Source organism: Sceloporus undulatus, chromosome 3, assembly GCF_019175285.1.
Source record: "Sceloporus undulatus isolate JIND9_A2432 ecotype Alabama chromosome 3, SceUnd_v1.1, whole genome shotgun sequence".
Lineage (NCBI taxonomy): Eukaryota > Metazoa > Chordata > Lepidosauria > Squamata > Phrynosomatidae > Sceloporus > Sceloporus undulatus.
The window spans coordinates 256,010,599-256,028,941 of NC_056524.1; the positions used below are offsets into that span (position 1 = coordinate 256,010,599).

Below are 18,343 nucleotides of genomic sequence, written 5' to 3' on the forward strand. Positions count from 1 at the left end.
GGAATGGGCCCAGTCTACCTTTGCAACCTAAAAAAACCCCCCCCCTCGTCCTCACCTGTGACAAGGACGTAAAAAGTTAGACGGCCTGTCTAAGAAAATTCTATTCTAAACGCTCGGCAGCCCTGGACCTTAAAATTGCCAACTATGCAGCTTGCATGGGGGCCTAGGGTCAGTACCTGGTGGAGAAGATGGATCCCACCATTGCTGACGTGCCGGAAAGGACAGGATGCGTAGATGGCGGCTCCGCAGGAAACGAGATCCACCTGAATGGCTGGACAGCAAAATTAATCTCTGCGCAACACTCCACAGACTGTTCGTCTAAGAGATCCCTCTCTCTCTGGCTCCATAGCGCTCCGGCTAGCATGCTCCGATCCTCAGACCCACTCCACAGGCTACGGCGCTATTGGAAGACAGAGGCCCTTTGACACTCGGCCCTCAATAGAGAGACGGACGAGAAGCTGCAGCCTTCAGTACCGGATGAAGACCGCGGCTATAAAGCACGATTATGGTCTCCGTATACCTTTCAAATCCAATCCCCTCGTCAGAGGTACCCTGGTCAGCGCCCTGGCACCCAGGAGGCCAGTACCTGTTTCAGCCCCAGTAACCGTCCTTACCACTAGGAAATAACCCTCAGGCCGAATCTGGCCAGGTCACCTGCCTCCCCTGTCAGAAACGCCGCTATTTGTGTGATTCGCAGAGACCACGAAGAAGAAGTACAGGTTGCTCACCTGTAACTGTGTTTCTTCGAGTGGTCATCTGCGAATTCACACAAACCCACCCATCCATCCCCTCAGTGTCTGCTGATTGACAACGCTTGTTGACGCGCTGTTTAGCGGCTCATTCGGAACTGAGGAAGAACGGGCCACCAAGGGCCTTATATACGGGTGGGCGGGGCTACCGCCAAAAAGTTGCAGAAAGATACATTACTTTCTGCCTAGAGATTCTAGAAGTTTCCGAGGATTGCTGCGCAGGCGCAGAATAAACCAATTTGTGTGAATTCGCAGATGACCACTCGAAGAAACATAGTTACAGGTGAGCAACCTGTACTTTTTCTATGTCCTTCTACATTACCAAGCATCACTATATTTTCTTCTGAGGCATATCTTTTCATATGTCCAAAGTACAACAATCTCCATTTAGTCATCTTGGCTTCTAGGCAGAGCTCAGGCTTGATATGTCTTTAGATCTCGATTTAACAGCATTGCTAGATTTCATACATACCTACTACAATATTTGTATGTGTTGTCAAACAAACCTGAATTGATGTGTATTATAATACTGTTGGTGGAAACAGTAGAGGAAACAAGAATGAATTACTTCAGCAAAGGCAAATTAAATTAGTGATTGCTTGATATCAGTGTTTGTAACTTGTCATGCTGGCCTAATCCTAGGGCCACTCAGGGTGCCCAATTGCCCAGTTATAATTCTGTTTTGAAAGAATGATTACATGGGGTCTGAAATAAGGGGTGGTGGTGGTGAAGAGAAAGCTCCCCTAAATAGCATCCTTGAACCAACACCACTGAGTTACATGTTCTTTAGGTTCTGACAATCTCTACAGAAAATTCCATGTGCTGGACTACTGACAAATTGCCTGAGCTGCATCCTGTTAATCTAAAAGAGTATGTTTGATAAATGGGAAGATGATAAACGACAGAATAATTAGTTTTTTGTTGGTTTTTCGGACAGAATAGTTGTCCATATAAACCATCAAGTTACTTTTTTTTCTTGATCCAAAACAAAGTGATCTAAAACAAGACATTTTATAGTCTGCAGCTTGCTCATGAGGTCGGCTTGGCCTTGGTTATAATCCAATGTTTTCCCATTTTCACATGAAGGGGTGTCTGTTCTGGAATAACTTTCTCCATGAAGCAAACTCTTGACTGGGTGTCTTTTGGTATCCTTCACTTCCCATTTCATCATTTTTACCGACTGTTTTGGTGGACTATACAAAGAGAGGCAGACTGGCTTGACCATATCTCAGGCCAACATTCTGCTGAGCCCAATGATGTGGAGGAAAGAACATCACAAGACATCAGCCTTTTGAATGTCAAACACCAAAGACAATTTATTCTATGAGTTATACCAATGGTTTTCACACTTCTCCTCTACAGAGTCCCCTGCCCCTCAATTTTGGCCTTTTTGCCAGGGAATCCCTTCATATTTTTGTGAAAATTCCTAAGCTTGTTCTGTGGCACATCTTTGGCTTCTGATGGAATTAGTGAAGTTTTTGGACTGTTACTAAAGACCCTCTATAAGGTAAATAGAAACTGAAATAAGACAACATGTTACAATCTAGTGGCTGTCTTAATTTTCTTTTTGTACTAACTATGACTATAGAATTAATAGGAACAAAAAGTAAATTTGAGTATAATGGTACAAAGTTACACCAATAGGAATAAGAAAGATACTTGAGAAAATTTCTGTACAAGTTTTCAAGGAAAGAAAGATGTTGGCTAAAAGCTAGAGTTATAATGTGCAAAGTAGTCCACGTTACTTAAAGTGCAAAAAAAAAAAAACCTTGATAATGCTAGGACTACTAAAAGAAGGTAAATGAAAAGGGTTTAATTAATGTGTACATAAAAGCTCATGCATGAACAAGAAAAATAGTCTGGTCCCTGCCCAAATTTTTTTTAAAAAATTTAAAATTGAGCGTTTGTTGCGGTAATTATTTACAAAAGGAGGAGTTGAGGATTAAAACTGAGAGGCTGATTAATCAGGCAGAATTTCCTGAAACAAGACATTACTTCATTCTGAACAAGAAAAGAAAAACAGTCATGGGATATGAGCACTTTCATTGTGGCAGAACTGAGATTACTTTTGGAAAGTGATGGAAACTCTGAGGGGACCTGGTTATGTTAGCTGGGTTTAATCCATGCATTCACTTGACCAGGCTGTGTAATTTAGTATGCCAGACTAATGAGGGCATGGTCAGGGTCATGGGAATAATTGATTTGTTGTTTGTTTCTCTAGTGCTTCTAAAGGTGTGAAATGCTTTATAATCCTATTATCTCACTCATCCTCCTTAGGGTATCCTGATGCAAGCTGATTATGGCAGAAGATGTAGCAGTTGCCATTAGTTTAGAAGGCTTTAAGGGGGGAGGGAGGGAGAGAGATGAACCAGATTCAGTAAGGATCAAGCATTTATTCAGATAATCAGCATAGGAGTCAGTGGAGCTCCTTTCTCTTTCTGTTCTGCCTTTGCTGAACGTGCTAAACACTGGTGAAGTATTTCCCTGGGGTGTGGAGGAAGGCATGTTGAGGAATATGATCATTCTGCAGTGCCTAGCCAGGGCCAGCTGAGGAGTGAGAGGGAAGGAAGCTCACACCCATCACTGCTCCAGCATGGAGTTGGATTAGGGTTGCCATAACCCGGCGGCCCCCGTGCCATTCATGGTTTCGGGGGGCCCCTCCCGGTCCCGGTCCGGTTTGGGCCCCCACCCGTGCCTTGTTCCCGGTTTGGGGGCCCGCTCCGGCCATTGCCGCTGCCGCTAATGCGGCTGCTGCGGCGCCAACCCACCTCCTCCTCCGGCTCCGCCTTCCTCCTCTTCCTCGGCGGGCGGCAGAAGTGCCGCCGCCACCGCACCCCCACTGGGAGGGCTTGCGTGCAGCCCAGCAGGGGCCAGTGGCAGCACACGCGCCTGCCCCATTCCCTCTGTGCATGCGCGCGCCTGCCTCACTTTCCTCCCCCCCTGCGCGCGCCTGCCCCGGTTCCCTCCGCGCGCGCACCTGCCTCACTTTCCTCCCCCCCGCGCCTGTCCTGCTTGCCTCCGCGTGCGCGTGCCAGCCATCCTAAGGAGGAGGAGGGGGGAGAGGAGGAGGAGGAGGAGGAAGGAGCTGGAGGAAGGGTGCCTGAAGGCCAGGGCAGAATTGGGCCAGAGAAGGAGGAGGAGGAGGAGGAGAGCTGAGTCAGTGGCCATTAGGTCTGCCTTGGTATTTTGGGGTTTTAAAATGATATTTAAAAATATAAAATACTTATTTTATTTAATTTTTTAATTTTTATTATTGCTTTTTATTTTTTATTTCATTAATTTTTATTATTGCTTGTTTTTGATTTATTTTATTAATTTTTATTATTGCTTGTTTTTTATTTTATTACATTAATTTTTATTATCAAATATATACACCCCTGTCTAGTTTTTTATTTATTTTTTTCATTATTTTTTATTATTAAATATATGCAAGTGCATTTTCTGTGTATTTATGGCGCTTTGAATGCTAACAAGTCTGCCTTTCTTGCACAATTATAGTGATGATGATTATGATGATGATGATGAGGATGATGATGGTGGTAATATTGATATCAACAAGCCTCTGAGGCACGGCCAATGTAACTTTCTGTGATTTTTACAAACTCATGCGCAGTGAAGAAAAACCACAGTCCCTTGCCCAAGTACACACTTCTGAGAAGTAAAGTTGAACCCGAGGGCAAATACATTTCTGCCATCTGTCTAAGAATAATGCCAAAATGTCCTCCATTTTGATCATGCCTAAAAACATGCATTTATATTAACATTTTTTAAAAAAAAAACCTCAATTTTTGCACGTCCTCCATTTTTATAAAAATGTGTCCTACATTTGAAAATGTTGCCCTACATTTGTCCTACATTTGTTCCGGTTTGGAGGTCCTCACTTATGGCAACCCTAAGTTGGATCCATTCAGGGAAAGTATTATGTGGCTGATGGCCAGGATCCAATGATGTGACTTGGCTGGTTTCTGCTGATCCCCCCAGAACCAGCATTTCTCCTCCTTCCTGCGGTGCCCCCACCAAGCCCTAAAACATGCTCCAGAAGTTGTTGGTGTAATTGAAAATGGTAGTGAGAGAATAAGGGGAATAAAGTCCTAATTCTACTGCAGTAGTATTCACAAGAGAGCCAACATGGCATCATGGTTTGTGTGTTGGACAGCAACTCTGGAAACCAGGGTTCCCCACCTGGCCATGAAACCCACAGGGTGACTTTCGGAAAGTCATATGCTCTCAGCCTCAGGGTAAGTCAATTGCAAACCATCTCTGAACAAATCTTGTCAAGAAACCCCCATGTTAGGTTCATATTTTATTTCTATTTACACAAAGAACCCACTCATTCATAGCAGATCTGTCCCTAGGCATGTCACTCCAAAAATCTAATGAAGCAGTCTACAAAAGCTTATGCTACCAGCTTCTTTATCTTTGTTAGTCTCATAGGTGCTACAAGATCCCTTTGCATACCAATCCAGACTATCATGACTGTGTCTTTAAGTTCTTTTAACATAAAAATACATAAAGAGATCCAGTAGTACCTTTGAGAGTAACAGAGAAAAAGTAATTTCTAGCCTAAACATCCATGGACTACAGTCCTCATCATTGTGTGCCTGGAATGAAGCATCTGTGAAGGGCCAAGGGAGTAATGTGAAAACTAATGGAAATACAAACATATGAGCATGGAATTGGTCTAACCATGGATGCAAATAATAGTTAAAAGGACTGAGGTGGGAAACCTAAGCAGGCAGATATATGTATAGTGGAGGAAAGTCTTTCTCTAAATATGGGTCGAGGGCCAGTAAAAATATTGTAAAGCAGTCATGAAGAAAATCCAATTCTGCTAGCACTGGATAATGACAAATGACTCTTGGATTTTGTCCACTGTTTATAAGTTGTCACTCTTTACTTGGAAATCCTAAAAACTTTAAAATTATTACAAACATTCTCTCTCTCTCTCTCTCTCTCTGTGTGTGTGTGTGTGTGTGTGTGTGGGATGGATTTGATTTCCCGTCCCAACTAGAGTAGGTCCACTGAATCAGTGGAATTTATATCAATGTTGACTTACCATTTTCCAATTCATTCATTGTGTCTACTGGGGGAGGTGGTGTAATAATTGGATTTAAGCCTATATCTTCTTTAGCAGCAGAGTTGCAGCCTTCCTCTGAGTTTACTATTCATTTATAAAAGCCGTTTTGCCAGAGGAGTCTTTTAATAGTGCTAAGGAGTTATCCCAGATGGGAGATGGTTTCTGTTCCTTATACACTGTTACCACTTGTTGTTTTGATAGGAGCAACAAGAGCTGAGAAATGAAATGTATGTTAAAGTCATTTGCCCAGCCCTGAACTTGAGTCAGTGAAGAAAACATCATATAGCAGTAAATCATTCACCTGTCCAACATTCCTTACCCAAATGACTTTAACAGTTTGAGGGTCACACCTGGGGTTAAGAGTCTACTTGCACACTGTACATTTATTTGATGATAAAATGTAGCCTTTTTATTGCATTTGAAGCACTTACAGACAGCACAGTCTGTTATGTGCAAGTGCAGTTAGATCCTGAAAGGTGGCTGGTTGCTTTATATGACCAATTGACAGATTTTCTTCTTTCTTTCTTTCTTTTTTGGGAGGGAGAGGTTCTAAGTAAGAGCAGTCATAAGTGTCAAAGCAGTTAACACCTTCTTAGGTGTTAACACCAAAAGTGGAGAAATGTTTTGAAATATTTGTTGTGGCTCTGTGTTAATTTTTCAGAAATGTTGGCATCTATAGTACCAGAGTAGCTAGCAGTTCGTAATTGATACATGAATGAAATTTATTGCTCAAAATATGTTTTTTGTATTAAGAAATATTAATATAGTTACTGGTGGTTCTAATACCAGTGGGTCAGCGAATCCTCTCTGTTTTTTAGTCCCTGATATACATGCTGAATCTGTTTTGGAAAATGTTTCAGCAATGTTACAATTTATTGTTTAGTCTAAACACAGGAATGACTTCAGCAACCAATTGCATTTAGCCTTGTCCAGCATCTGATGAAGAACCCTGGTGGCGCAGGGTTCAATACATTAACCACAAGTTTGTCAATTCGATCCCAGAGCTCCAAGTTTAACTCAGCCTTCCATCCTTTCGTAGATCAGTAAAAGGAGTACCCAGCTTGTTGGTGGCAATTGGCTTACAGATTGTAAACCATTGAATTGCTGAGTTCACTGATAAGTGGTATAGAAATGTAAATACTATAGCTATGGAGAACCAGCATGGCGTAGTGGTTTGAACTACAACTGGAGATGAGAGTTTGATTCCTTGCTTGGCCATGGAAACCCACTGGGTGACCTGGGGCAAGTCACATACTCTCTGCCCCAGAAAAACCCATGATAGGTTCACCTTAGGGTCACCATAGATTGGAAATGGTGTGTGAGAGACACACAACATCATCGTCAACTACAAAACATCTGATGAATTCATCAGTTAAATCAGGGATTGGGGAAATTGTGGACCTGCAGATGTAATTGAATGGCAACTGCCATTATTCCTCCCCATTGGCTATACTGAGCAGGACCACACTGAGTCTTGCCCAAGGTCACCCAGTGGGTCTTTGTGGCCAAGCATGGATTCAAGCCCTGATCTCATATAGTCCTAGTTGAGCTTGCAAAATACTACATCACACTTTGGCTTTCAGGTTTTCATGATTGAAATATCTTTCTACTAACCAAGAAAGAAAGTTCTCTTCTGTACATTGCCTCATGAACACCTTTGTCCTATTGAGCCCACTTTTAAAAATATAAAAATGTATATTTTGGGAAATCACATAATACTCTTATTGTTATATATATTTATATCCTGCCTTTTCCCAGTTTGGAAATCAATGTGTCTATACTTAGAAGAAATAGTTTAACGTTTACAGCATACAAAAGTTAAGAAGTAATTAAACTATTTAAAAAATTGAAGCCTGTTAAAAATATAAACCATCAAAACAATGGGGGGGGGCAGTCGGGAGCAAGCAATTGTTATTGTGTGCCTTTAAGTATTTCCGACTTATGGTGACCTTAAGGTGGACCCATTATAGGGTTTTCTTGGCAAGTTTTTTCAGAGGGGGAGGGTTTGCCATTGCCATCATCCGAGGCTGAGAGAATGTGACTTGCCTAACATCACTCAGTATGTTTACATAGTATCTTAATCCAGGTCTGCAGAGTCCTAGTTGAATGCTCAAACCACTACATCACTTTGGCTTCTAAGAGTAGACAATACAGTGCATTATATTTGTAATAAATATAGCAAGCAATAAAGTCCTCAAAAACCTTCGGAGAGGAAGCAGCCTGCCTAGCCTTTCTGGGAAGCTTCTCCTCTTTCAGCACTTATTTCCTGGATTTGCTTTAAAGTGTAAGTTGTCTTAAAAATAAATAAGGATTTATCTTTTAAAAGGTTAATTTAAACCAAAGCTGGGAATCATGAGACCTTTCTTATGTTGCACTACAACTCTCAGCAGCCTTAAACAGTAGATAGATAGATAGATAGATAGATAGATAGATAGATAGATAGATGGATGGATGGATGGATGGATGGATGGATGGATGGATAGGCAGGCAGGCAGACAGACAGACAGACGATAGTTGCACATCTCAAACTTTAGTCTGACTTCTGGGCTTGGAAAAACATATAATGCCTTAAAACATTTTATGTCAGAGGCATTACAGAAATAAAGCTCATAGTGCCTTTAAATTGCTTCTATATGATTTCCTATTTTCCATTTTACCTAGATTTATATAATTCAGGATCCTAATGCTTATAGCTTATGCATTACTATATTTACATTTGATACTTCAGAAAGGAACTTTCACATCCAAGGTTGGGGTTTTTAGTGGAAACTTTAAGTTTCTTGCTTATATAACCACATTCTTTGGTTAATCCAAACTGCTGAGGTAATGAGTTTTGTGGTCTTCATGTGTTCCTGAGATAGTTCTTCACATATGTAAAATTGAGTGTGATTGGAAACTTGACCCGTCTCTCACAAAAGAAAAGTTTATCTAGGCCAGCAAGCTACGAACTGCTATCCTTGTGAATGGCAATTTCATTTCGCTGGTTAACTGAAGCATCTATTTGCTCAGTGGGTAGTGATGCAGTTTTACATTTGGCACTTTTCAGGGTTTAGTAATAAAAGAAAAGCATATGGCCAGAAGTGAACAGCAACCATCTTACTTCCCTGAGGACAATAATTTTAGACTATTATAAAAAGCTGAAATGTTCAGCCATAGGCCTCCATTATTATACAATAGTGTGTGTAGTATTTAAGCCAATTTATTATATAGCAGCTACCGAGTAACAACAGTAGTGGGGAGTGACACTGGCAGAGGATCTCTCAGAAATGGCAGTGAGACTTCCAACTAATTCCACTTACTGTTCCACAGAAGAAGGCAATAGTAAACCATTTTTGAAGGTTTTTACCTTGAAACCCCTATGATGAGATGATCTGAAATGAAATTAGAGATAGTGCCAGAAGGTGAGATTCAAGGTCTGAAGGCATTCAGCCATCTGTTGGGGTAGAGCAGAGGACAAGCACAAGTAGCGTTGTGTCTAATAATGCAGCTAGGTTCAAACTGAAAGGAGATTCCGCTGCTAACATGTACAAAGTGAAAGAATAGTCTTAAGCTACACAAAGTACATAGCAGGAATGTGAGAAGCGTGAATCGAGGAAAGTTAGAACAGGAAATGGAATGCATAGACAGAGCAATCCTTGGTGTTAGTGAGCTAGTGAACGGGAATGGGACATTTTCAGTCAGACCATTTTACTCTTTGGAGATGACAATCAGAAAAGAAATGGGGTGGCATTAGTAGTGAGGAATGTGGTAGCAAAAATAGTCAGGGGATACAGTGTAAAATCTTTCTGAATAATATCAGTAAGATTCCAGGAAAAAACTAACTATAACCATGATAAAAGTTTGTGCCCCCACCACAGTGACAGAGGGAGAAGAAATTGAAAGATTCTGCATAGGCATCCAGGATGATATGATCACCAATGAAACAGGGCATGTTGATGATCCTAGATGACTGCAGTGCAAAAGTAGGAAACAGAGCAGAACCAAACATTGTATGATAATTTTAGCCATTCTGATTCTCTGCATCAGTTCTTCTTCCTGGTGTACAGTAACTCTAACATAGCATGTAGAGTTGTAAGGATTATATCATGATACATTGGAAGCATAGGGGAGAGCCAGTATGGTGTAAAGGTTTGAGTGTTGCAACTGGACTCTAAGAGACCAAGATTCAAATTTCTGCTCAGCAATGGAAATCCACTTAGTGATCTGGGGCAATCCACATTGTCCCAGCTTCAGAGGAGGGCAATGGCTTATCCACTCTGAACAAATGTTGAAGGCACACAAGAACAAATGATAAAGCTTCAAAGTCACTTTTTGGACTAAAACGTCTAAAATCCCCCCCATCCAACAATTCTTTGTTGTTGTTTTTTAATTATGATGACATGTTTTTGGTGTTTTGGGTTGTTTTACTTATATTCATACATTCTGTATTTCTCTGTAAAGATGAAGAGTACTTTTAAAATGTTTTCATTAGTAATAAAATGAATGACACTGATGACTTCTACAGCCTTATGTAGAAACTGTAACAGGTCAGTCTGCTATCCAGGGCATTCTGCTGCAACAGTCAGGGTCAGTTTGGAGAGACACACTGGCGTGACCTGGGTTCAAATCACTGCTTAGTCATGAAATTCAAGGGCTGGCTTTTGGCACAGTATTGTAGTTCTGAGGACAAAATGCAGTAAGCCAGAGTTTAAGACCCTCTGCTTATTGCAGGAGTTTTGGAATAGACATTAGAAAACAAGTAGAAGAAGAGTTAGTGTTGAACTTAAGAGTGGGAGGGGGGTCTGAAGTCCTTTCATACTACATAATTATAGCACTATGATTCCATTATGATTTATTGTAATATGTTTATTAGAATTTTTATTTGTGTGATGACATCCTAAATCCTGGTATGGAGCCCTGGTGGATGGAGCCCTGGTGGCGCAGTGGTTAAATGCCTGTACTGCAGCCATTCACTCGAAACCACAAGGTTGCGAGTTCAAGACCAGCAAAAGGGCCCAAGCTCGACTCAGGCTTGCATCCTTCCGAGGTTGCTAAAATGAGTACCCAAACTGTTGGGGGCAAATTAGCTTACTTGCTAATTAGCTTACTTGCTGTTCACCGCTATGATCTTTGGAATAGCGGTATATAAATAAAACATATTATTATTATTGTTGTTGTTGTTGTTGTTGTTGTTGTTCAGGGAAAGGTAGTTAGAATTGTAAGCCAGAGACCTCTAGTGTCTCACCAAACTATATATCCCAGGATACCTTATGATGTTGCCATGGCAGTTAAAGTGAATTATAGTGCTATAACTGTATAGTATGAAAGGACTTCTGGGTTCAAACCACTGCCCAACCATACCATTCACAGGTTGGTCTTTAGTAAGTTATCATCTTTTCAGCCTGATTTACCTTAGAGAGTTATTCTGAAGATATAATGTTACAAGCATAATTTAGCCATCCTGAGCTGACTGGAGAAAGGCTAGGATGCACATTTATTTATTTGTTTGTTTTCTGTGCCACCTTTCTCCCAGAAAGGGACGCAAGGTGGCACACAATTAAAAATTCTAACAAACATATTACAATAAAACAATTAAAATATCAGCTAAAAACAATATAAAATTAATAAAACATATAAGCCTGCCTCACCTGCAAGCCCCAGCTTGTTAAAAAGGCATAGATTTAGACATTTGGACACCAAAATAGAAATCATAAGAAAAATGGAAGCTGGTAAAAGAAAAAGTAATCCCTGGATGCATTTTGGAAGAAGCCTTCAAGTGGCCTCAAGAAGGTTCAATTTTTTTTTTTTTTGTTTACTCATGTCAGCCTTGCTAACATTCCTGATTGAATTAATAGGTATACCATCCCTATTCAGAAGTCCAGCTGTATCTATCTTATTTTTGTTGCTGTTGTGTGCCTTTGAGTTGTTCCCAACTTATAGCGCCCCTACGTTGAAACTGTCATGGCAGGATGTGTCAAGAGATGAGGCTGACCTTGCCTGCCACCGAGGCTGAGAAGATGTGACTTGCACAAAGTAGCCCAGTGCATTCTCATTGAATTCACTGAGCAGGGAATGACCCTGGTCTCCAAAAGTCAGTCCAACTCAGAAACCACGGCACCACACTGGCTTTCTAGCTTGGACAGTATCAAACTGTACCAAACATACAAGTGTGATTTAGTCATATTTTTCCTTGTCTTGATTCCGAAAAAATGAAAAACTGTATTACAACTGCTTTTGTTAGTATCATAGAGACTTCAAGCACAATACCTAACAGCTTAAACTTTATCTTAATTATTTAATTTCTCTCTTTCCTAACAGGACCTGCAGAGGTTCCCATGATGTCACCCAATGGATCTATTCCTCCTATACATGTGCCTCCAGGTTATATATCACAGGTATGCTTCTTCAACTGCAGCAGAATTGTGTTTGGCCTGAGATGTGTGATTTCTATGGCTCAATTCAACATGTTGCTTTATTTCTTTAAATAAAATTTTCTAGCCCTCATGGCTCTGAAGGCAGACTTGACTGTCTGTGTGCATTTTAGCTATTAAGTAAAATCTCAAAAGCAGGATTGCTGTTATCAAGAGCCTTCCCCGTAATTAGCAGAAAGAGAAATATTATACAAAATAAGGGACTTCTATGGGTTGAGTTTTTTTTATTGACTGGTCATAAAACTCCATTTCATTTCTTGACATAGAAACTGAATAATCTTTGCAACTCCTCCCCTTCTTCATCCACTTCTAAGCAGACAGTATGCACACCTCTGGGGCTAGTTTGAAAGCTTCTGGAGCCAGTTTGTAAGCCAACCTTTTGCAGTAATTATATTTGGACCTGTTTATTGTGACAGCTATAATTTTTTACTTTGTGCCTTGAACTGTTCATAATTTGATCCCTCTGGCTCAATGTTGGTTGCTTTTACCACATGAAAGTGAACACATTTCCACAACAAAGATCGAGTTTTCTGGTTTTGCTTCTTATTCTCCATCTAATAAGCATATGGATTTCTAGGAATTCCAGCATCTGAAGCAAAAGCATGTTCAACTTCAGCAGGCCTGTTGTTTTCCAACAGCATGTTGGGATGTTTCAATCTTTCAACTAGGGGGAGAACCAGGGGCTTAACATCTCCCATCCTCACTCTGATGCAACTGACATCTTCTTACACTCTCCTTTTTACTTTCCCCCCATAAGTCATGAAAACCACACTACAGTTTAGTAACCAGTTTTTAAAAGTTGCACTTTAATGAGTTACAGAAGCTCAGAGGCTGCAAAAACACTGTTGATCTCCCAGATACTTGAAACATCTGGGGGTGATCACTTGGGTAAAGCATTTTCAGCCATCCATTAGAAGTTGTAAAAATTGTCCTGTTTCATAGTTGTAATATACTGAAACAGTGCTCAATTCTGACCAAAATTGATACAATCCATATTGAAACAATAATACTCTGAACAAGTTTTCAAAACACCATTCTCTAGTTAATATATTTTAATGTGTTTTCCTTTATTGCCTGCAATAAGCACATTGACAGCTTTTTTACAATATAACACATTAAACATTTATAATTGTCATATCTAGAATGCAACATTACACAAGTGAAGTTCTCTGAAATTAAACCTTGAGGCCATGACGGTAGTTCATATTCTTGTTTCTTAGGTTTGCCAGCCAGTTGTCTCTGCAAAGCCCACAAGCAAAAATGCAGGGAACCTCCCATCCCTCCAGAGCTCTTTCCTTTTGTTTATTTTTCTTCTTTCTTCCCAGCATTTTCCATTCCTCTTTCCCCCCTCTTCTGGTCCCAGGACAGGGAAGGCAGCATAGTACTGCCTACAGTCCTCTGGAGAAATGAATACCTCCACCCTGACAACAGCTTCATCTCTTTAGAGAAGGTTGGGGAAATATACCACCTAGTGACTGAAGTTGGCACTACAGTCTATAGATAATTTTTCATCAAATAAATCAATCAGTTTTAAAACACTCTAAATAACCTTAAGATGCACATCTTTAGGGTTTCCTTGGTATCCATGCCAAGTTTCAGTTATCTATGTTTCATGGTTTTGGAGACAGAGGTCTTCACCACACTACAGAATCACAGCATTTTGATATTACTTTAATTGTCGTGGCTCCTTCCTTGGAATCCTGGGATTTGTACTTTCATGGGATATGTAGGATTCTCTACCAGCGCACTGTAAAGCCTAGTCAAACGATGAATCCCAAAATTCCATAAAACACAGCCAGGAGAGTGAAAGTAATATCAAAGTGCTGTCAATCATTGTGTATTGTAAAGAAGCCAGATATCCTTGTCTCAGTTTTGCAGCAATAATAATTTTATGGTTTTCGGAACAGAAAATACAAGTTGATTAAATAGGAAGGTGAAACTTTTGAAGTTTGTTTCTTGATTTTACAAAGTTTTTTTTCAGAAAGCTGTAGCAATTTCTGTATACAACATAAGAATAATCTCTGAAGATGCCAGCCACAGATGCTGGCGAAACATCAGAAACTCTTCTAGAACATGGCCACATAGCCCAAAAAACCCACAAAAAACTATAAGAATCATCTTATTGGTTCATTCCAAAGGGCTATCCATTTAAAAATTCTTTGTCTAACATTCATCGAGTTAAATATTCATCAGTATAAAAACACCACTAGATAGTTTATTGGACAGGACCCTGATATTTAAATGTATGCTGTGCTTGCACATCAAGATACTGATAAGAGTTGACACACCTATCATCCAGCATGGACAAGGTCACCCCATCCACACACACACTCCTAGATTCACACTAGAACACACAGTTCTCCCTACCATTATAGAGAGAGAGGTGGTAGACCTAGGCGGCAGATTTTAGAAGTCCTTTTACAAACACAGCCACATCTGATTTTGTGCTGTGGATAGCCAACATTTAGTATTTTCAGGGAAATACCGTCCACCCCAAAACTGAGCGCTTCATGGGTATTCAGACTCCACTGCAAAACACCATCCAACAGGAAAACTTCCCAAATGTATTATTATATAAACAATGTAGATAGCAGAGGGGTGATGTCCTGGTAATGGATCATTTTTCCTAAACATTTTTTTTCTGGTAGTCTTTTCAGTACGAGGCAAAATCTTTTATTTACCCAAACAAAATTGTTGTCATTTTTAAACTTTTTAAAACTAATGTCTTGATGCTTTATTGATGCATTTTGTGTTTTGATACAAATTGGTATTGTGACTCTGGAGACTAAAGGTTTAAATCTCAGCTTGGCCATAGAAACCCACTGAGTGACCTTGGGCAAATCACACTCTCTCAGCCTAAGAGGAAGGCAAATGCAAACCTCTCCCAGAACATTGTGCCAAGAAAATCTTGTGTTAGGGTTGCCAAAAGGTGGAGGTGCCTCGAGGGCACATGACAACAACAGCTCTCCAAACCCCCCCAAAGTGTGCTTTAAATAATGGATAACATATAGGTTAAGAAACTGAGCTTGCAAATCAGGAAGTCTCTTTTGAATTGTGCTGGACTCCAAACTGATTTAGAGATCCTTCAGCAAGAGAAACTCTGTTGGCCTGAGTATGCCCATCTGGAGATAATAATACTGGCATTCTTCATGGGATTATCAAAATGCTTAGAACACTCACAAGTATTATATGAATGCTAAGTATTATGTATTCAGGTATAACCACAGTGCCTATGTACAGCTACAACCCAGAACCTGGCAATATTACCTTTTGAACTTCCGTGGCCATGCTGCCTGTCCATTTCTGGAAGCTGTAGCCCAAAAAATGTAATTTTTTCAACCTCTGAGTATTCTAGAGACAGTTCCAAAGAGAGGAAGAGAGTAGCCTAAAATCTTTGGCTGGCATTATAGAAAAGTCTACTACCTCAGACAAAAGCTCATGCTGCCAACTTCTTTCTTTCAGTTAGTTTCAAAGGTGCTACAGGATCTCTCTACATACTGATTCTGCAGACTAACACAGCTTATATCTTTGAATTCTACCACAAATTGGTTATGAATATTAACTTTAGTATATGCATGTTCAGCCATTATAGTTTAAAAACATTTTTCATTTGCTTCTCCTTCTTTGCTTCAAAGTGGAACCAAAATAGAAGAGGGACCCATGTTGTTCACATTCAATGAAGGAGCTTGTTTTTTGCACCTGTAGAGTCCCATTCCAAACTCAACATCTTCTGTTAATAAGATGGGTGATTAGAAGTACCTCTGTCCAGGACACTGAAGTACTCCTGATCAGTGGCTAAACAGAGAAACAGTTTGACCTAAGAGACAGCTTCCACTGTTTTTATATAATAGTAAGGCTGCCAGTCATCTCTTGCTGCTCTAAATTACCGAGGAGAACCAGCTTTATGGAACAAGCCTTTAAATCGAAATAAAACAGCTGGCAGTGCAATGGTAGGAAAACGTATATATTATCTTTTCTTCCCCCCTCCATCAAGTTGAAATGTACTTCCCGCCATGTGGAAAATGAATGTTCTGCTTTACAAATGACTTCATACTAAATAACAGCTTGAAGCACGTAGTAGTCACTTGGTTTAGTTTCCTGTTGTTGTTTGTTGGTGCTGATGTTATAATAGCTGTGTTTCCTTGTTTGTTCTTGCCTGGGCTCAGTGATGTTGGTAATTAATAGAGATTATTGAGTGATTATTTAATTTGCCATCTGTTTGTTTTGGCACCCAGGTGACAAAAATGTAAAGGAAATAAGAACATTCCAGTTTGTGAGCAAAAGCATATTTTGACTTGGGTTTGGTTGGCCCCAAAAACCTGTGTCATGTGAGCTGGGCTGAAAACAGATACTCCTATGGAGAAATAGCAGTGCTTACTATGTGAAAACCATAAAATGCATTTCTTCTTTCCATGTTGCAATGGCAGCCCTTTAGAGTATGAACTATGAGGCTTGAACATTATCTTTGCTATCTATTGGTTGTAATTCAGGACTTAAATGATAGTTCCTTTACTCACACTATCAAGTATCCTAATTTTGCAGGGACAGCCTCAGTTAACCCTCTGTCATACCACTTTTTCAGCTGCTTTTAAAACGTCCCAGTTTCTCTCTCCTCTCCCCACTTAACCCCCTTTGCTTTCAGCTTGCTTCATTTGTTGCAAACTGAGTTAAAAGTGCAAAAATAGTTTGTACTCAGCTAACTTAGCAGTGAGGAGAGAAGAAGAGGGAGACAAAGAAGGGTGGAATCATGTCTTTCACTGTAGACTCAGGCAAAAGTAAACTGCTACAGTCTCTCCTAGTTTGTGTGTTCTTCCTTATTAATAACATACCATCTTGACCACATTCTGATTTTGTTCAGCCTCATGTGTCCCAGTTTTCATTTGTGAAATCTTGGAGGGCATGTGTACTATTTAGGTTTTCTAGAAATACCTGAACAGTTGTTTTTTTTTTTCCTGATGGATATTGGTTTATGTGATGCAACCAACAGTGAAAATTTAAGAGTTTTTCTGCAAGCTAGTAGGATACCACAGCTGGATTCACACACAGTGATAGAACACATTGTTTTAGTATTCTGGCTTATCAGAGACACTAACTTTTTATTTGTTTGTTTGCTTGCTTGCTTGCTTGCTTGTTTATTTAGTATGCCACCTTTATACCCAGAGGGACATAGAGTGGCTCATAGATAAAACGAGTTAAAAACTTTACAGTAACAATTTTTAAAAGATTAAAGACATCTTATTAAAACAATATAAAATTACATAAAATGTACAAAAGTTAAAAAAAATATGTAACTAGAAAATACATCCCATATAAAGTATGTCTCAAACAGAGTCCATCATCTTGCCTCCAAATGTCGTTCCTCCCCTTCAATCAACCTCGAATACCTACTGATCTTTCCCTTTAACCATATAGCAGCTTAGAAAGAAGATGGATGGGGGGAGGAGCACCCACTTACATATTATGAAATGCCTAGGCATTTGAAATTTAAGGTAGGAAAAGATTCTTAATAATATAAACATTCAAAATGATAACCAACTTTGTAATTAATCCAAAATATCATGGCAAATAAGGATCACTTTTCAAACCTGTATGTAGTTTTCCTGAAAAGCATGGTGTGCTCAGCCCCCTTTTAACACAGTTCAGAGTTGGTTCTCTTGAGATGAATAATGAAGGGAAATCATATGGCTTATAGACTAAAATATTGGACTATAAGAACCTATAAAGTTAAATAGAACATTATCTAAACCTAAAGTAAATGTAGATACAATTTCTTTACTAGGTCTTGGATAAATCTCTTCAAATGTTTGTAGCAACGGAGTCACTAATTCCCACTGTTACAATGAAAGTAAGATTTACCTTATAAAAATGGCTATAAATGAGAACCATGTGGCCCTCCAGATGTTGCTAGATTGCAGCTCCCAGCAGTCCTAGCAAACATAGCCAGTGGGGAGGAAAGCTTACGAAAATAAGCATATTTTTAGCCGACTCTTGAATGGCTGTGACAACAACCTAGAGAGAGTTGTATGGGCCTCTGTTGAGAGATGTTGGCCTCAGCAAAGGATTGCCAGAATAAAATTGGAATAATAATAATAATAATAATAATAATA

At 39.8% G+C, this 18,343-nt stretch overlaps 1 protein-coding gene across 1 annotated transcript in view; it reads left to right on the forward strand.

Moving 5' to 3' along the window:
• FNDC3B (fibronectin type III domain containing 3B) overlaps positions 1–18,343 on the forward strand; it is a 435,900-nt gene that overhangs the window by 227,062 nt on the left and 190,495 nt on the right. The window contains 1 exon segment of the mRNA XM_042458543.1: positions 12,124–12,200. Coding sequence (XP_042314477.1) covers positions 12,124–12,200 — 77 coding nt within the window.